The following is an 18095-nucleotide window of genomic DNA, read 5'->3' as shown; positions in this document are numbered from 1 at the left end:
GCAACAAGGACAGGAAAGGGGGCTGGGGATGAAGGTCACATTTTGGGTGCAAGTATGTGACCATTCTGCACAATGTAGACCTCCTGACCTATGAAAGCTGAAGGAACTCAGGTGACTCCTCTTTGTTTGGAATCACAGGATGTTTGAGCTGAAAAGGACCTTGGAGGCTTTCCAAGCACAAACTGCCCCCCCCCCCCAGGTAGCCCCTGATCTGGCACCGGAGAGAGCCCAGTGCGCCGGGCTCCCTGTCAGGTGGCTCGGCAGTCCACCCTTCACAGCGTCCCTGGGCAGTGCCCAATGCATGCTTGCGTGTGTGTGTGTGTGTGTGTGTGTGTGTGTGTGTGTACAGCACATGCGCACCCATGTTCACCTGCTGACCCACCACCCGCTCCCCGGCAAGCTTTATGAGCTGGCATACAGGGCTGGTGAACCCAGTGACTGGAACAAACTCCAAGCTGAGTGAGCAGCGGTTTTGACCTCGCTGCCCTGTGCTGGCTCCATCCTTCTAGCCTCTCACCTGTTTTTCCTTTGTAGGCAGCCCTGCGCACACCGCACACCGCACACCACACCGGCAGAGCAAAGGAAACGCCCTCCTGAAGGGCGTGGGGAGCAGGGATGGGGTGACGCAGTCAGCTGGACAAGGAAACAAAGAGCAGAGATCTAAATAAGGGAAAGAAACTGAGGGTTGCAGAGAGATCGCTCAGAGTCATGGACGCAGATACACACGTATCCTGCATTACAGACCACCACACACACACACACACACCACACACGTGCACACGCACACCTCACACAGCACATCATACACCATAACCACACACACACCCCGTATCATATACACATACTACACACGCACGCACAAACCCCACACATGCTAGCACACAGTCTAAGACCGAGGGGGCAGATACAGTTGCAAAGAGAACCAATGAGAGAGGGAAAGCAGAGGGAAATATAGACATAGAACAGACAAAGAGGGACAAAACCAGAAAAAAAGAAATGTACACACTTTTTTGCCCTAGATCAGTGGTTCTCAGTGGAGGGTGATTTTGTCCCCCAGGGAACATCTGGCAATGTCTGAAGGGGACATTGGAGAAATGTCCCCTGGAGAAAGGGGATGCTACTGTCCCCCAGTGAGTGGCAGCTAACCATCCTGCAATACATGGCACGGACCCACACACAAGGAAGGTTTACTTGTTTCAAAACCACAGTAGGGCCCAGGCTGGAAAACCATGCCTGAAATGCAGAAGTCAGCCGTACACAGGGTCTGTGGCCCCCACGGGGCTGTCCTTCTGTCCTGCATGAACTGATGCCCACATCATCTCGCCGGCCACCTCCAGCCCCACCAGCATGACGCTCACCGGGGACCAGTCAGACCCTGGTTGACCACTACCCCTCTGCTGACTCCTGAGGACCTAAGCAGCCGTGCCCAGACTCCCCTGAGTTCCAGGCTTCCTCTTGCCCCGCTCAGTCCCTATGCCTGTAGCCTCCCGTGTTTGCATACTCATCATGGATTGCAACCGAGACCTCCCACGTCAGGAGGTGCTGCGCAGCATGGACTGCGCGTGAGCTGGGGAGACATGCGAGGCTCCTCAAGACAGGAGGAGCACTGGGGCATCCTCCTGTCTCCTCACAGCCAGCCAGCCCTGAGAGGAACAGGGAACGTGGCTTTCAGACGTGAGAGGACCCGTGTGGGCAGCATCACCCAACCCGAGGCCCACCGTCCCGGTTGTCCAAGCATGTGACGTCGGGTTGGAGAACGGACAGGACGCTGTGGGCAGAAGCTTGAATCCAACCATTTGCCCTGACCCCTCCCAACCCTCCATGCCCGGTGAATCTGTTCTCAGTTTCCCATCTGTCATGGTGCCCCATGCAAAGGTAGCACCAGCTGGAGGAAGTGGTGGAAGGAAAAGACAGTTGGGAATAACTGTCCTCCGGCAGCCTCCCTCCTCCACAGGACAAATACCGCACTGCTTTATTCCCTTTCCCACCCGGGACTGAACTGGGGTCTTTGCCTGGAGCCCAGCAGTAAAGAGAAGGCAGGCGGGTCAGCAGGCAGACACATGCTGGTTTAATGGGCGCAAAGGTCCTGGTTTGGGTCCCAGCGCCTTCCCCCCACCCCCGAACCCACTGACCCTTCGATGGGTGGGGAAGGCAGCTTATGGAACTACAGTGTTTGCTCAGGGCTCTGGGGCCTGGCCTCGGGCCCAATGGCAGGGATGAGAGTGTGGCTTTCCCTCTAGGTTCCAGGGAATCTAGAAGGCACCTGGAAGTACCTGGAAGGGTACTCCTCTACCCTGCCCACAGAGATATCCCACCCTGCACCTCTACCTCCCCCTCTCCCCTACTCATACACACTCATGCACACATGCACATTCCACACACACACACACTCCTCACTGTGTCCTCCAGCTCTCTGAATCAGACACAGGTAGTAAAAAACAGACTTTGCAGCAAGGGAGTGACCCACAAATACCTGTGACTCTAAACGCCCAGACACCCAGGCCCCAGGCCATCGGGCCCCTGCTGTGCCATGGGACTGAGTATCAGCCAAAGATTTGGTCCCATTCCCGCAGGAAGGTTGAAGTTGCTGGCCAGGATAGCTTGCTCCCGTCAGAGTTCTGTGCGGTGGGAGCAGGATGGGCATCCTTCTTCCCCGTGACTATGCAAGCCCCAGCCCCTCCCTGGGCCTCCATCCACCCACCGGGCTGTGGGATTGGGTCCGAATCTGGCCACTGCCACGAATTGGCTATGAGAACTTGGGTGATTTGCTTTACCACTTTAGGCTCTGTTCTTCTTTTTTTAAAATCTGTAGAATGTGGGCGACAATACCTTCCTTACAAGTATGATGTGAGTTTACATGGAACATTCCACAGGGCCCACCAGCCAATAAGGGGTGAATAGAGGCTACCTCCCCCAGAGCTTGCCTGAGAACCTACCTGCAATATTGGAGGCATATTTATACTAAAAAAAATTCTTCACTGTTTATCTGAAATTCAAATTAATTGGACATCCTGTATTTTAGTTGGTAACCCAATACATGTATGCTGTGATGGGGAAGGGTTCTAGAACTCCAGGGTAGGGGGTCTGTGAAGTCCAGGGGGCCAAGTCCTGCCCACAGCTCCACTTTATGCCTTGGCCCCGGAGCGAAGAATGGATGAAACATCTTTGAACGGCTATCAAAACAAAACGAAACAAAGCATGCGTGTCAGAGACTGTATGCCTCTATGTGGTTTGCCAAGCTTAATATATTCACATGGACTATCTGGCCCTTTACGGAAAAAGTTGGTCGGCCCACACTGGGTTTTCAATGTTTATATATCTCTTCTGGGCCAGGCTAGACATTAAACTGAAAGAGTGAAGGAAAGCTAAATCTCTAGGAGAGAAAGGCCCAGAAAAGGCCTTGGGATAGAGGTCGGCTCTCCCCACTCCCCAGGGGGCCCCTCAATCCCCAAGGCCCAGCCAACTGGCTTCCCCTCCTGGCCCACATTCAATCTCTCAGGCTAGTCTGACCTGTCCAGGTCTTTCTATAAAAGGTCATCAGGTGTCCCAAAGTCCAAAGGAGGCCTCTCCAATCTTTGAAGGCCTTCCCTTTTCTGGACTGGCCGGGGGGTGGGGGGGGGCAGGGAGAGAGACCCAGGCGGGGAAGGGGTTTAAGCCAGGCCACAGCTGGAAGGCCGGTCTGCTGGCCTGTCTCTTTAAATCTCAGGTAATTTGGGAGGAGGGAGGGAGTGTCTGCACAGCTCGGGCTCACTCCCGGGAGGAGCTCCTGAGGAGGAGCCAGCCCCAGCAGAGGGAGTCTCAGTTTTGCCAAGTGTAGGAACCTCAGAGCCCTCTGCAGTCTGGCTCAGGCCTCAGGGAGACTCTGCAGGGACCCCAGGAGGTAGGAGACTAGGAGACGGGACCTCTCCAGGGAGAGGGCAGGCCGGCCCTTGGGGGAGCTGATGTGGCCCCAAGGCTGAGTCCTGTCGGGGTCTGGCCTTGGCCTCAGCCCCCCAAGGAGCCGGCCCTACAATCTATGGGGTTGCCGCTGCCCAAGGAGAAGGGGCTCATTCTCTGCCTGTGGAGAAAATTCTGTAGATGGTTCCAGAGACAGGAGTCGTGGGCTCAGAGCCGAGATGAGCAGAACCTGCAGCAGCAGAAGAGGTAAGCTTCAGTGTGCTTCCTCTGCACCCCGACACGTGCCCCTTCCCCCTTCCCAGCTCCTCTTCTTTCCTCCTTCCCTTTCCCCCTACCCTTCCTTCCCCAGCCCCCCACTCTCTCTCAGTCTTCGTTTGATACAGACTGTGCTTCCAGGCCTGGCTCCTTGAGATGATTTTGTCTCAAAGGTCTTGGCCTCTGGGGCTAGAGCTCCCTAGGATGCCAGGTGGGCGGGGAGGGCACTGGCCCTGACACAGGTGCCCACTATCTTTAAGCTCCTATTCAATTATGTAAGCTTCTTGTACTTCTCTAAAGGCCAGCTACCTTGCTGGGCCTTGGAAAGATAATAGCATCATGGACCCACCACCCTGGGGGGAGCTAGTGGGTCAGGACAGTGCCCGAATTCTCTACTCCCTGCTCCTAGAGCAGTCTCTCCTACAGAAACATGCAACGCATACATGTACGCATAGGGGAGTGGATGACTCGGGCAGGAAGGAACTGCAGACATTAGTAACCACAGGAGACAAAGTGTGACTGTGGTTGTCACTGCGCACTGTCATCAGCCATTGCCCAGGGCCCTGCTGAATGCCAGGCACGGGGAGGGGGGGGGTTGTCACGGAGCTGAACAAAGCAGGGACCCAGCCCTGGGGTCCATGACTCTCTACTGGGGGAAGGGTGTGGGGCCAGAAGGGTGCTTGCCCACTCTCTCATTTGGGCTAAGCAACATGAGAGGCTCTAAAGTTTGAACCCCAAGAATATTGCACCTGTTGCCTCCAGCCTCTGAAACATCCCTAAACTCTGACGTCTGCCCCCAACTCCCCCCCGGGAGGGAGAGGAGAGGAGAAAGCTTGAGTCTGTCTCCACAGGAGATGGCCTCTCCAAAGACTCCCCGGGCCTCCCCACCCAAGAGCTGGCATGCTAGCAGGAAGTGCTCCTGTCCTGGTGTTCCCCCGGGGTCCCTAACAAGGCAGATAATACATCCAATTCATAGAAGAAAGCCCAAAGATTTTGAAGGCTTTTGTATCTGAGGGTCTTTCTCCATCTCCAAGAGCGGAGGCCTGCCTGAGCCTGACTGGGAGTGGCTGTGTTTCTTCTCCCTTTGCCCCAGGATTCTGGGCTGGGGGCGTGCTCCTTTCCAAGCTCTGGCTTTCCCGACTCTCACACCAGCCACCCACTTCTCTCCCCCCAGGCCTGGGAAAGTGGGGGCTGAGTGCATGTCTGGCTGATGACATCTTTCAGCACAGAAGGGCACTGTTGTTGGAGAAGAGGCCATCCCTGGTTCCTTCTGCTCCTCCCTTCCCACTCAGGACCCTGGGGCTGGGGGAGCTAGACACAGAGCACAAAAATGCCTGGGGCTTGGTAGGGGTGGCAGAGCTGCCCAGTGTGCCAGCAAGGCAAAGACCAAGTGAAGGACCACAGCCTGGCTGCTTCCACTCATCTTTTCTGCCCCTATCCCTTCCCCAGACCATTGAGTGGGCCTCCTCAGGAGCCTTGGTCCAGGAAGGCCTGATGTTGCCGCTTGGAGGGATCTGTCTGGTTCCTTTCCTGATCTCTCTGTCTGGTTCCACAGTTTCTTGGCCTGCCCCCCCCCCCGCCCCCAGCCTGGAGTATTGACTCCCTGCCCGGTGGGCACTCCCAGGAAGGACACGGAAATGGCCAGAAAAGGAAGTATCCTAGGCTGTGCAGTGAGTGGCCTTAGGGAAGATTTGCAAGCAACTAGATAAATAGAGGCCGTCTAGGTGAGGACAGTACTGACAGGCAAGGAGGCAGGCTGGTGGCAGAAAGCAGCAAACAAAGTAAGGAGTAGCTACCTCACCTTCTATAACCCCAAACACACGGGAGGGAGGGCCTGCTCTCCCCTGGGGGACAAGGCAGGCCCAGCGTGAGCAAGTGATGAAGTCAGAATTTGTGCCAACAGCTCAGGGGGCCTCTTGGTTGGGGTATCCGGGGCAGGGGGTGGACCACAGTCCAGTGAGAAGGGAAGGCTTTATTGTCTCTCCAGGATGGCCAGGAGCCCAGCAGCCCTCTCTCTCTCTCGCAGATGTGTCTTGAGTTTTAGTCTCACTGCCACCTCTGCTTAAATCCACATTGCTGGACCCAAGCTGAAATTACCTTTCTCCCGTTTCTTCTTTCTCTCTCCCTGGACCTTGAATTGTCTTATTTCCTGAGATATAATGTATTAACTACTTTGTGAGCATAAAGCATTCTGCTAGATTTGCAGAAAGTGAACGTGATGATGGTGCTCTCAGGCAAAATGCCCCAGTATGCATCTCCTTGGGTGACAAGTGCGCTTGGGGGGTGTCCTAACCAAGAAGGGTTTAAGCAGGTGTCATGCGTGCGCAGAGGAGGATGCTGCGGTATCTGGTTCTGCCTGGTGTGGGGTATGCTGGCTAGCTCCCAGAGGCTCACACCTGACCCCGTTGCTGGAAACTTCTCCCTCCCTCTGGATAGTGAGAAGGCTGTGATGATCACTGGAAGTTCTTCTCTGTTTGGGTACATACATGTATGTGAAGTGATGCGTCTGGAAAAATAAGCTCTGGGGCTCTCCAGGCTATCGGGACTCTGCGCCTCAGTAAACACACGCAGGTACATCCTTGCAGGCACACGAGCTCCAACTGCAGCAATGAAAAGGGTGGCCCGACTCCAAGTCTGCAAATAACCACTTTCCCCCTGAGCTCTGGCTTCCTCATCTAGTCGCCAAGAACCCAAGCTGAGGGGAAGTGGCCCATCAGTGGCCAGTGCGTGCCCCCTCCCCACACAGGACTGCCCTCTCCCGCATCTGTGGTCACAGTTCTGGGCTGACCCCCTTCCCCTGAGAAAGGTTGGTAAGAGCCATAAAACTAGAAGAACCACATAATTGAGTGGTGAGAGCCCGAGGCTAGGTTCTTGGCAAAGCATTCTGCGTGTAACTCTGCGAGATCTCCTCACAGCGATTTGGTTGTGCTGCCTCAGTTTCCTTTTCTGAAAAATGAATCATTCAGCCTGCGTCACGGGGCTGTCAGGAGCATAATAAGGGAGATGCTGCTTTGGAAGCTGAAAAGCACATTTAAGAAATGAGATTTACTGTGATAAAAACCACGGTAGTCTAAAGGCAACACCCCAGGAGGGTGTTGGCCGGAGTTTGAGGGGCTGGGTACCTCCTCTTCTCAGAGCTGTATCCACCTGGGAACTTGTAACTGAGCTCCCACATCGCGTTTGCCTTCCCCTTCCCAAACGGTACGCTTGTCGGAGGGGATGCCCGTGGACACGGCCCCCTGGGCCTCTCGGCCCTCTCCAAAGCCCATCAACCCAGAGAACAGGGACAGAGAAATGGCTGAGCAGGGTCCAGTCCTAGCTCTGCCTCTGACTTGTTTAGACAGGTCACGTCAGAACTCCAGGCCTCTTTCTACATCTGGGACATGAACAGATAGACCAGATGTCTAGCAACTTCCTAGCTCTAAAATTCTGATTTGAATTCTCCTTCCAGGCACTCTGAATTCTGTCTTATTTCCAGCAACCAAATAGAAAACTTTGCTCATGTGCACAAAGACATATACACATCCGCGTACACATCCATAAGGAGGAGGAGGAGAGGTGGGGATGGAGTGCAGGGAACAGGGAGAGAGGAAAGGAGAGACACTCGTGGGGTGGCCCAGAGGAAACTTCAGGGGGGAGGATCAGAGATTTGTGTTCTGTCAAAAAAAATGGGTAAGGATTTGCAGTACAATTTTCACCAGTCTAACATTAAACTAAACTGTTCAATTTGGTAATTAATGGTCAGGCCAAATTAAAACTTTCTACTTCCTGAAAACAGCTTCCACACTCCTATAATTTCAGATTTCCTCTGTAATTTCCTTTTGCTACTCAATCAGTAGAGTGCTCAAAAGGCTTTACCTTTTTGTTTCCCTCTTAGTTAAATATTTAATGATTTGTAAGAAAACACACATAGAGAATTTCTCGTTCCTTTTAATATGAAGACTCCCCAGATGGTTTATGAATAATTCTACCTGTAGCTCAGAGTTTCCCTACCTTGGCAGGGTGGATATGCTGGACAGAATAATTCTTTGTTAGAGGAGACCGACCTGCATAAGATGCTTCTTAATAGCATCCCCACCGGAGGCCGTGAGCACCCCTCTGCCCCACGCCCGTTGTGACAACCAAAAATGTCTCTAGACTTTGCCAAATTGCTTGGGGTGGGGAAAGGGGCTCACCCCTGGTTGAGAGCCACAGCTCTAAACCACTATTTGTGAGTAAGAGGTCTGGCAGTAATGTTAAGTATTCTACTAAATGAAATCAAATTTTCCCCTGGAAGGGAACGAGTATAATTCAACCATTCAAACCAGAACATATTTTTATCAGTATCTCCTCTTCTTGGTCTAGGGAGGTGTGTAGCAGAGACCTGCTGAAGATGCATAAATTTTGCTCTAGATCTAAACTTCTATGCTGGGTTGCTATGGTAGAAACTACTTGTATCTCAGGCATGGGAGTCTTTGGGTGGGTCTGCTCTTGACCTTTTTTTATGGGTCCCAGGAGTAGTCAGGTTTTGGAGGGGGTCAGCGTGGCTGCCGAGAACGTGACAGAGGGCTTTCTCTGCTGTCCCCTTGTGGCCCTCTGATGCCATTGCAAGTAATTGCTCCAATCCCTCAGAACCATTTCTACGCTGCCCCCTTTTTTGCTGGATTCTGGAGTTGGCTGCCCAGAAGAGACCAGTTCTCTACACACTTTGCTGGGTTGGTCCATAAGGTGATTCTTCACTTTATCTGGGGTTTCCAGATAAAGTACAGGACATGGAGTTAAATCTGAATTTCATATAAATGATGAATAAGCTGTTGTTATAAGTATGTCCGGATATCACATGGGGCATAGTTCTATTAAACAGTTATCGCTTGTATATCTAAAATTAAAATTTAATGGAGCATCCTGAATTTTTATTCGGCAAGCTCAGATGGACAATAACTCCTTGTTCCCCAGGTCACAAGGGCAGCAAGGAAAAGAGCACGTAGTAGTGGACGCTTTGGGGGACATTTGTGGGCTTCAGAGCTGTGTAGGGACCGAAAGGGGTGTCTATAGGCCGGCGACCAACTAGCCTCCCCGCTCGTATGTTAGGAAGCAGGGAGTAGAATTGCGCACTTGGGTAAGAAGCCCCTTTGGGTCCCTTTTTAATTTTGCCATTAGCTTTAGTCCCAATAGAGCATAAAGGCAGAAGCTGATTGAGGGAGAGCAGTGAAAGGGTATAAAGATAAGGAAGAGACTGACTTCTGCCCTTAAGCAACCCTACTATAGAGGAAGAGACAGTATAATCATAACACGGTGAAAGATGCAAAAATAAAGGGCCAGAGGGGTGTGTGTGTGTGTGTGTGTGTGTGCGCGCGCGCGTGTGTGTTGGGGGTAGAGCTGGCTCTCGAACATTTTTAAAGAAGGGGTTTGGGCAAATCGTCGGAAAGACGGCGGCGGCGGTAAAGGGAGTGTAGAAAATTTGCTTTGCAGCTGTGTTTGTATACCGAGCATACTGGTTTTTCCTTAGATTATATGTTTGCCTAAGGTTGGCTTCGGGGATGGCCAGTGGAGATGATAAGGAGAGCCAGTAAGGCCAGACTACCTTCTGGCACTGCTGCAAATTCACTCGTTCTGCAGCTAGTGGGAGAGCGTCTATCACACGCGAAACACGTTCCTAGGCGTTAGGGTCACAGAACAGACAATGAACAGGGCGAGATGGAGGCCCTGGGTTCCAGGTAGAAGTAGCGTGTGGCAGAGGCATCGGGAGAATAGGGTGCTCTGGGGCAGTGAGGACAGAACATCAGGTGTGAGGAGTGAATGGGGGAGGAGAGAGTGGAAAGGCAGGTGCCCAGAGGCTAACAAGGACCTCTGTGTTCCTTCTCTGAGAGCGTTGAAGGCAGATTTTCCAAGCCATGATGGTACTGCCATTTAGAGGGGGCACCATGGCAACATGGGTAAGGATGGATCGGGGGTAAAGAGTGCATAGGGAAACTGTAGTTGGAATATTTTGCTCATGAGGGGCAGAACAGAGAATGGAGACATGAATTGATGAGGGTCCACAGGGACAAGGAGGTTGGCATCACTCGAGTGGGGACGGAGCACTAAATGGTGAATTGACACCACCTGGTGACTGTCCATATGGCATGGGGGGTGGGGAGCTGGGGCCCACATTTGGGGAGATGTGAGTCTTGTGCTCATTCCTCCTCTCCTGACCACCTCCCCCACCCCCACCCCAGCTCTTGGAGTCAATTTCCTGCCATTAGTCGTCAGTGTGTGAGCTCCCATTCCCATAGTGGGCCATCGATGGCTAAATGGTGTTATTTCATTTAGCTCCCATGGAAAGACCATGACCTTGGGCCAAGAGAGAAATTGAAGAAAGGGGGCCCCATTGGTCTTAGTTGGGCTAAATTGTGATTATAACCTAGGTTTTTAGTTCATTGTAGGAATAAAGCTCAAGAGAGGATCTGGTGAGTCAGAGATGATTAGAGAAGATGATTTTTTTTTTTCTTCTTTGCCTCACACAAGGGAGAAGCAGACAGGAATAGGAAGAGAGTATACTCTGACTTAAGGGTCAGAAAAAAAAGGTCCACTGTTGCTTTCTGATGGAGCTCCGAGGATGCTGTTGTCAGGAGGAAAGTGCCGGCCACAAGCGGCTTTGCCCGGAAGGTCTAGAAAGGAGAGCATCACACCGCTGGAGGAAATCTGCTAGCCTCTGCATGTTGACTTCCTTCCCAAACATGAGGGAGGAATTCCTTGTACCCTTAGTCCATGAAAACAAGGCTTATCTTGGGGGGTAATCACAGGTCACTTAGTGAAGCTAAACAGGGTTGCTCCAGAGGTCAGTAGGTCAGGAGGTGAGTGAATACTTAAGTAAAGCTCCTCCCCTCCATACCTGATACGCAGATAACACATTCACACACATTCTGGTCCCAGCACCCAGGGGACAGGAAACCAGTTCTGATGCTCCACAAACGGAAATGGGGGAAAGTTGCTTTGAGGGTAACTAACTAGTCGAGAGAAAGATCAGACAAGGCTTGGCACCCGATAGCCTCACTTCCCTGGATCAAGGTCAATACTGCTGAGGTGCACGGTTTGTACGTGAAGGAGCCAAGACATCTCCCTTTACTGCACAACTGGGCACGCTCACCATTGCCACCTTTCTGATTCCTTTCCCTTATAGGATCTGGGAGTCTCCTCTCCTTCTAGCGGCCAAGGAAAACAATGTGCAGGCTCTCCACAAGCTACTCAAGTATGAGGCATGTGACATGCACCAGAGAGGTAAGAGGCAGAGCCTTCAGCACCTGTACCCACACATGAGGTTCCCGGTATAGCCCAGACCTTCTGCCCTCGGCCGCCACGCCCCTATTGTCACCATCCCCCTGCTCCGCAGAAGCCGCATGACTCTTCTTTCTGTCAATCCCAGGAGCCATGGGGGAGACGGCACTGCACATAGCAGCCCTCTATGACAACCTGGAGGCAGCCATCGTGCTGATGGAGGCCGCCCCTGAGCTGGTCTTCGAGCCCATGACATCCAAGCTGTATGAGGGTGAGGAGTCAAGGGGCCCAGGACGGAGGGAAGGGGTGACCTGCTGGATATTTCAAGTCAGTCTCTGTGGTGGGTAATTTGGGGAAACCAAAAAGGGAGTCCGAGACCCCTAGTTTTCATGCTTCTCTCTATCTCCCTTTTTTCTCATCATCCTCACTGTGCGACATGAGAGCACCAGCCCCCCGAAATGCAAGGGGGCTACAGTAGGAAGAGAAGAGAGCAGCTGGCTTCCCTGGGGACCCTGCCAGCCCAAGACCCCCCCCCACACACACACCTTGGGCTGCTCTGATGAGGAGGACAGGGCGTGGATAAGGGAGGGACCCCCGCAGGATCCTGGGGACAGACCCCATGACTGAGAGCTCTCTCTGGCCAGGTCAGACTGCACTGCACATAGCCATCGTGAATCAGAACGTGAACTTGGTGCGAACCCTGCTTGCCCATGGGGCCAGCGTCTCTGCAAGAGCGACAGGCACAGCTTTCCGCCGCAGCCCCCGCAACCTCATCTACTTTGGTGGGAGCAGGGCCAGGACTGGGAGGAAGGGGGCGTGGGGAGGTGGGCAAGAGCCAAGGGAGGGAGGCTGAGGAGGGCTCCAACCCCGGGGAAAGCTGGGAGGGGTCAGGCCTTGCAGGGCTTAAGGCCAGAGCCAGTTCTCCCCATGGCACTTGCTCCAACCCTACCTCTGGTTCTGCTGACAAGTGTCACCAAGCCCAGAGCTCAGATGTGGGGGGAAGGAGGCAGTCGCTCAGGGACACTGCCCATCCCCTTGGGCACTCATGCCACGGAGCCCTGTGTGTCCGCAGGGGAGCACCCTTTGTCTTTTGCTGCCTGTGTGGGCAGTGAGGAGATCGTGCGGCTGCTCATTGAGCATGGAGCGGACATCCGGGCCCAGGACTCCCTGGGTAAGAGCTGGGGTGAGGAGGGGAGCTGGGATGCTGGGGGCTGGGAGGGCAGGGACCTGGACAGCCCCCAGGCCTGTCTCGGGGTGAGCAGGGGAACAGCAGGGCCTTCGGTGCAATGGCCATGCGACACCCGTGTCCCCTGCAGGAAACACCGTGTTGCACATCCTCATCCTCCAGCCCAACAAGACCTTTGCCTGCCAAATGTACAACCTGCTGCTGTCCTACGATGGGCACAGGGACCACCTGCAGTCCCTGGACCTCGTGCCCAATCACCAGGGCCTCACCCCCTTCAAGCTGGCTGGCGTGGAGGGCAACACTGTGGTGAGGGACGCTCACTCCCTGGGCCCTGTGGCCTCCTTCTAAAGACCCTTCCTCCCAAGCCCCCCCCCCCCACAGGGCACAGTCCCTTACTCCCAACTCTGTGGCTAAATGCTCAGCTGCAGGCTTCCCTGATCCAGAGCTTGGAGAAGGGCACTCTAGAATATCTGCTCTGGTGACCCCAAGTGCTGTTCCCTTGGCCTGTCCTCTTCTTTGCCATCTTGAGAGGGTTGGTGGGAAAGAGGGAGAAGCAGAAACCAAAGGAGGTTCACGCAGCAGAGGCGTGGGGCTCGCGGACTGCCCGTTAGTGCCCAGGAGCCCGCTGCAGCCCTCCGGGAGGTGTGGTTCCCGTGGCCGCTCCTCACGCTGACCCTCTGACTCACCACCGTGTCCCCCCAGATGTTCCAGCACCTGATGCAGAAGCGGAAGCACATCCAGTGGACGTACGGGCCGCTGACCTCCACTCTCTATGACCTCACAGAGATCGACTCCTCCGGGGACGAGCAGTCCCTGCTAGAACTTATCGTCACCACCAAGAAGCGGGAGGTATGGGTCGTTGGGTGGGAAAGAGCCGGGGTAGGGTGGAGTCGCGGTCTCTGAGCTGCTTGCTCTGTTTTCCTTCTGCCGAAGGCTCGCCAGATCCTGGACCAGACACCCGTGAAGGAGCTGGTGAGCCTCAAGTGGAAGAGATACGGGCGGCCGTACTTCTGCGTGCTGGGCGCCATCTACCTGATCTACATCATCTGCTTCACCATGTGCTGCGTCTACCGCCCCCTCAAGCCCAGGACCAATAACCACACGGGTCCCCGAGACAACACCCTCCTACAGCAGAAGCTGCTTCAGGTGACGCCTCAGGAGCAGCTGAGCTTCCGGGCGGGATCCGCTGTCCACCCTTTCTCAGACCCGCATCGCGTTCCTGCTGGACACCCCCCATTTCTCCCTGCGCCCAGCTCTCAAATATGTAGGCACAGACATGGGACTCCCAAGTGACTCAGTCCGTTAAGCAGCTGCCTTTGGCTCAGGTCATGATCCTGGGGTTCTGGGATCAAGCCCCCAGATAATCTTCCTGCTCAGCAGAGAGCCTGCTTCTCTCTCTCCCTCGGCCTGCCGCCTTGCCTACTTGTGTTCTCTCTCTGTCAAATAAATAAATGAACTCTTAAAAAAAAAAAAAAAAAGAATCTGACAGGGCTGGTGACCCTACCCAGGGAAACTGACTTGTGCCCAGGAGGGGGCAGGGTGGTTGTATGGAGACCCTGAGTGTCCTGACCATGTTTCCCTCTCAGGAGGCCTACGTGACCCCGGAGGATGACATCCGCCTGGTGGGGGAGCTGGTGACCGTCATTGGAGCTGTGATCATTCTGCTCGCAGAGGTCAGGCGTGGGCAGGATCTAGGAGGAGGCTGCTTTCCCCAGGGATCCAGTCTGAGCCCCAGGCTACAAGTGCCTTTGTGTCTTCTGGCCCCTCTCCAGATTCCAGACATCTTCAGGGTGGGGGTCACTCGCTTCTTTGGACAGACGATCCTTGGGGGGCCGTTTCACGTCCTCATGTGAGTCTCCCTTCTCTCCCCCTTTCTCTGCCCTTCCCTCACTCCCTGGATCCTGACCCCTGGACAATCCCTGGAGGAAACTGAGAAGCCTTCTCCAGTGATGAGTGTGACCCTGTGTATTGAACTTGCAAAGGCCCAATCTGAGTGTGTGGGTTTTGCCTCCCTCGGCCACTCTTGCTCTTGTGTCCCAGGATAATCCCAGCCTCCTCTCACACTCCCCTCTGTCCCCCCCTCCAGCATCGCCTATGCCTGCATGGTGCTGGTAACCATGGTCATGCGGCTCATGAACGCCAGCGGGGAGGTGGTGCCCATGTCCTTCGCGCTGGTGCTGGGCTGGTGCAATGTCATGTACTTCGCCCGAGGATTCCAGATGTTGGGCCCGTTCACCATCATGATCCAGAAGGTCGGTGCCTCCCTCCAAGCTTTCTCCAGAGAGGTCCTGGAGCCGCGGCTGCTGCAGACATTTTCATAAAGGGCCAGATAACAGATTCGCAGGCTTTGCGAGCCACATAGGGTCGCTCCTGCGTATTCTTTTCTTTTCCTCCTTCTTGTTTCCGCATTCCTTTAAAAATGTAAAAACCCTTCTCGGTTCAGGGGCTGTACCCAAACAAGCCAAGTGGATTGGGTGTGCAACCACGGTGTCTAACCCCTGGGGGGGTGGAACTGTCGGGCTTCCTGGGGAGACGTGTGAGAGGCTGCAAGGAACAACTGTCCAGGGGACCCATGTGGAGGTATTTTCCTTTTTCTCCTCCTTTAGATGATTTTTGGTGACCTGATGCGGTTCTGCTGGCTGATGGCTGTGGTCATCCTGGGCTTTGCCTCAGGTAAATCACCCGTGTGGGATGGGACCCTCACGGGGAGAGGTTAGAGGAGCCCAGAGAGCCCAGAATGGCTGTGGATAGACCTGGGGGAGGTGCGATGGAAGGCCAAGATACAAGGCCTGCAAGATACAGTGTCTGAGGATGGAACTCGCCTTGGGGGTGAGACAGAACTGGGAGTGTTATGGAGATGTGGTTCCTGGGATCGGGATAAACCATCCAGGAAATTAGGGAATCTCAGAACCTGAAGCGTGGAGCCACAGAGGGCCGGGTGTGGATGCCCGGTGGAGATGAGGGAAGTGGGACTGAATTGGGCAGCAAAGAGCTGGTCGTGGTCCAGTCACGTATGTGGTTGCCATGGTAACCCTCCATCCCCCTTGGGTGGAGCAGCCTTCTATATCATCTTCCAGACAGAGGACCCCGACGAGCTGGGCCACTTCTACGACTACCCCATGGCACTGTTCAGCACCTTCGAGCTGTTCCTCACGGTCATCGACGGGCCTGCCAACTATGACGTGGATCTGCCCTTCATGTACAGCATCACCTACGCTGCCTTCGCCATCATCGCCACACTGCTCATGCTCAACCTCCTCATCGCCATGATGGGCGATACTCACTGGCGGGTGGCCCATGAGCGGGATGAGCTCTGGAGGGCGCAGGTGAGCCCCCTGGTGGCTGGGAGGATTCTTGCAGGTCGTTCTCTTTCAGCCAGGGGCTGGGATGAGCTCACATAGAAGCAGGATATTCTGACCCGACACGTGTCTCCACGGTCACTGTACAGTACACAGAATAACACAGAGCATCCAGAAGCACTGGACTGGCACTACTGTGGCAGTACTTGGATGGCCGGAAAGAATTCTTCATAGTTCTCTTGAAAATTAAAACCTCAGGCTTTTCTAGAAGAGTCCACAAGAAATCAACCAACAAGAAATAAAGCTAATGGAGACTAAAAGTGCATTTAGTGAATTAGTCTGTAAAATCTGACCCAGAAAAATTGGACTGGTTTTAAAAAAAAAATGCTATGAAAACTTCTCACAGTAACAGAAGTAATCTTCAGTAGGATCATTGTGATAGAGCCAGAAGACCATTCAAATGAATCAAATCATTTGAAAAGATACTTTAGAAAATAATTTCTCTCAACAGAATTAAAAATGAGCATCCCCCAAATTGAATGGCACTTAGCTGTGCTGTGTAGGAAACGCAGTTAAAAGGCCCTAAATTGGCTAAATGGGGTTTGCTCAAGAAAATATGTTTTCCATGCAAATGTATTGATATTAGATTTCTCGGTAAGTTATTAGCAGTTTTAAATGGACTTTATGTCTGTAGGATCAAAATATCCTGTGGTCCCGAGCATCCCTTTCTCTTTGCTTTGCCTTCCTTCCTGTCTCCTTGGACGGAGTCTCTCAGCCTCCTGCAGGATCAGCATGGAGGTCAGGTCATGGGGCAGAGAATTGCGGGGCTCATGTTCCATTGACTCTGTCGCACAGCAGTGGGTCAGTCCAGCTGACACCACCCACCCCCAGCTCAGGGGTGTTGTCTGCCCCTTCTTGGAGACCATGAGCTCCTGTGTTTCCGAGCTATCGCTTCCTCCACCCGGCACCCTTTCCTCTCCACACCCTTCTATCTTTCAGTCTGCACCCAACCTCTGCTGGCCCCTTCTGTCCCCACACACAGGTGGTGGCCACCACGGTGATGCTGGAGCGGAAGCTGCCTCGCTGCCTGTGGCCTCGCTCGGGCATCTGTGGGCGCGAGTACGGGCTGGGGGACCGCTGGTTCCTGCGGTGAGTGACCCATGCGGGGCCGAGGCGCCCCTCTGCTCAGACAACCTCCTGCTCCCAGGGTCCCCGTGTGGGCTGCCCGCTCCCTGGGCCCCTCGCCCAATGACCTGTGTTGACCTGAGGGTCCCACACTGGATCCCTGCTGCTAAGGCGGGGGGTGCCGGGGTGGGGTGCGCACCAGCTGCACAGGAAGGAACAGGCCAGTTATGGCAGGAGGCAGTGAGCACAGGACACAGGCCAGGCCTGGGACCAGCCCTTCCATCCCTGGCTGTCCCTCATAGCCTCCTTCTCCACAGGGTGGAGGACCGACAGGATCTCAACCGGCAGCGAGTGCGGCGCTACGTGCAGGCCTTCCACACCCAGGGCTCCGATGACTTGGACAAAGGCTCAGAAAAACTGCAGCTGGGCCACCCCTTTGGCCCCCACCTGTCCCTCTCTACCCCCTCCGTGTCTCGGAGTACCTCCCGCAGCAGCACCAACTGGGAGAGGCTCCGGCAAGGCACCCTGAGGAGGGAACTGAGGGGCCTGACCAACAGGGCTCTGGAAGACGGGGACGGCTGGGAGTATCAGATCTGAGCGCGCTCCGTCTCGTGGCTGCTGTCCTTTTCCTGGGGCGTCCGAAGACAACACTGAGACACCCAGAGGTCTGCTCTCCCAGGTCCGGGTGGGGGAAGCAGAATGCAGTCTGAGGAATGCCAGCTGGGAACAACCGCCCCAGGTCCCACTACTCGTTCAGCTCTGGGGCGAATGGAAACCAAGGAGGGAGGTGGCCCTCGCCTCACCCCGCGCACAGGGCTGGTGCCAGGGGGCACCAAGCTGAGTGGCTCTTCGGCCTTACGGAAGTACTCTGCACTGTCAGAGCAAAGCACTTTAAGGACAGGCTTGCCGTCTCTACCCCAGTGTTAACGGTGGGAAGGGGAGAGCCCTTCCCAGGGTGCTCCAGACAGCTGGGAGGGAGGCTTGTGGAAAGCATGAGTTGGGGGGACAGGTACCACTTTGGGGGTGGAATGAAGCTGGTTGAGTCTTGCCACCTTCTACCTTCCAATAAAGTCATTCCCTGCTCTGTGCCCTTGTGC

At 54.4% G+C, this 18095-nt stretch overlaps 1 protein-coding gene across 5 annotated transcripts; it reads left to right on the top strand.

Moving 5' to 3' along the window:
- Positions 1–3681: 3681 nt before the first annotated feature.
- On the top strand, positions 3682–18086 carry TRPV6 (transient receptor potential cation channel subfamily V member 6). Of its 5 annotated transcripts, none has more exons than XM_004781423.3 (15): positions 3697–3880; positions 3989–4143; positions 11294–11391; positions 11537–11659; positions 12038–12559; positions 12705–12880; positions 13277–13423; positions 13508–13720; positions 14161–14247; positions 14347–14423; positions 14661–14826; positions 15181–15247; positions 15632–15900; positions 16916–17022; positions 17316–18086. In XM_004781423.3, exons 2-15 carry the CDS (start codon positions 4016–4018, stop codon positions 17593–17595), a joined length of 2460 nt encoding a protein of 819 aa, XP_004781480.1. In that variant the 5' UTR covers positions 3697–3880; positions 3989–4015; the 3' UTR covers positions 17596–18086. The 5 variants fall into 5 exon arrangements, with proteins under 5 accessions (XP_004781482.1, XP_004781480.1, XP_004781478.1 ...); XM_004781424.3 differs by having other exon boundaries at positions 3706–4143; positions 12033–12170; positions 12461–12559; XM_004781421.3 differs by having other exon boundaries at positions 3697–4143.
- Positions 18087–18095: the final 9 nt, after the last annotated feature.

This window comes from Mustela putorius, unplaced genomic scaffold (assembly GCF_011764305.1).
Source record: "Mustela putorius furo isolate JIRA1106 unplaced genomic scaffold, ASM1176430v1.1 tig00003845_pilon_pilon_pilon, whole genome shotgun sequence".
NCBI lineage: Eukaryota > Metazoa > Chordata > Mammalia > Carnivora > Mustelidae > Mustela > Mustela putorius.
The sequence above is the reverse complement of the archived record's forward strand: the minus strand, read 5'-3'. Positions and strand labels throughout refer to the sequence as shown.

What these genes read in the sequence shown, in the direction of transcription:
- TRPV6 (XM_004781423.3), top strand. Translation starts at nt 4,016, where the DNA reads ATGGGGTTGCCGCTGCCCAAGGAGAAGGGGCTCATTCTCTGCCTGTGG. An exon ending in ATGAGCTCTGGAGGGCGCAG is followed by an intron (nt 15,901 to 16,915) that starts GTGAGCCCCCTG and finishes CCCCACACACAG; the next exon opens with GTGGTGGCCACCACGGTGAT. An exon ending in GGGGACCGCTGGTTCCTGCG is followed by an intron (nt 17,023 to 17,315) that starts GTGAGTGACCCA and finishes CCTTCTCCACAG; the next exon opens with GGTGGAGGACCGACAGGATC.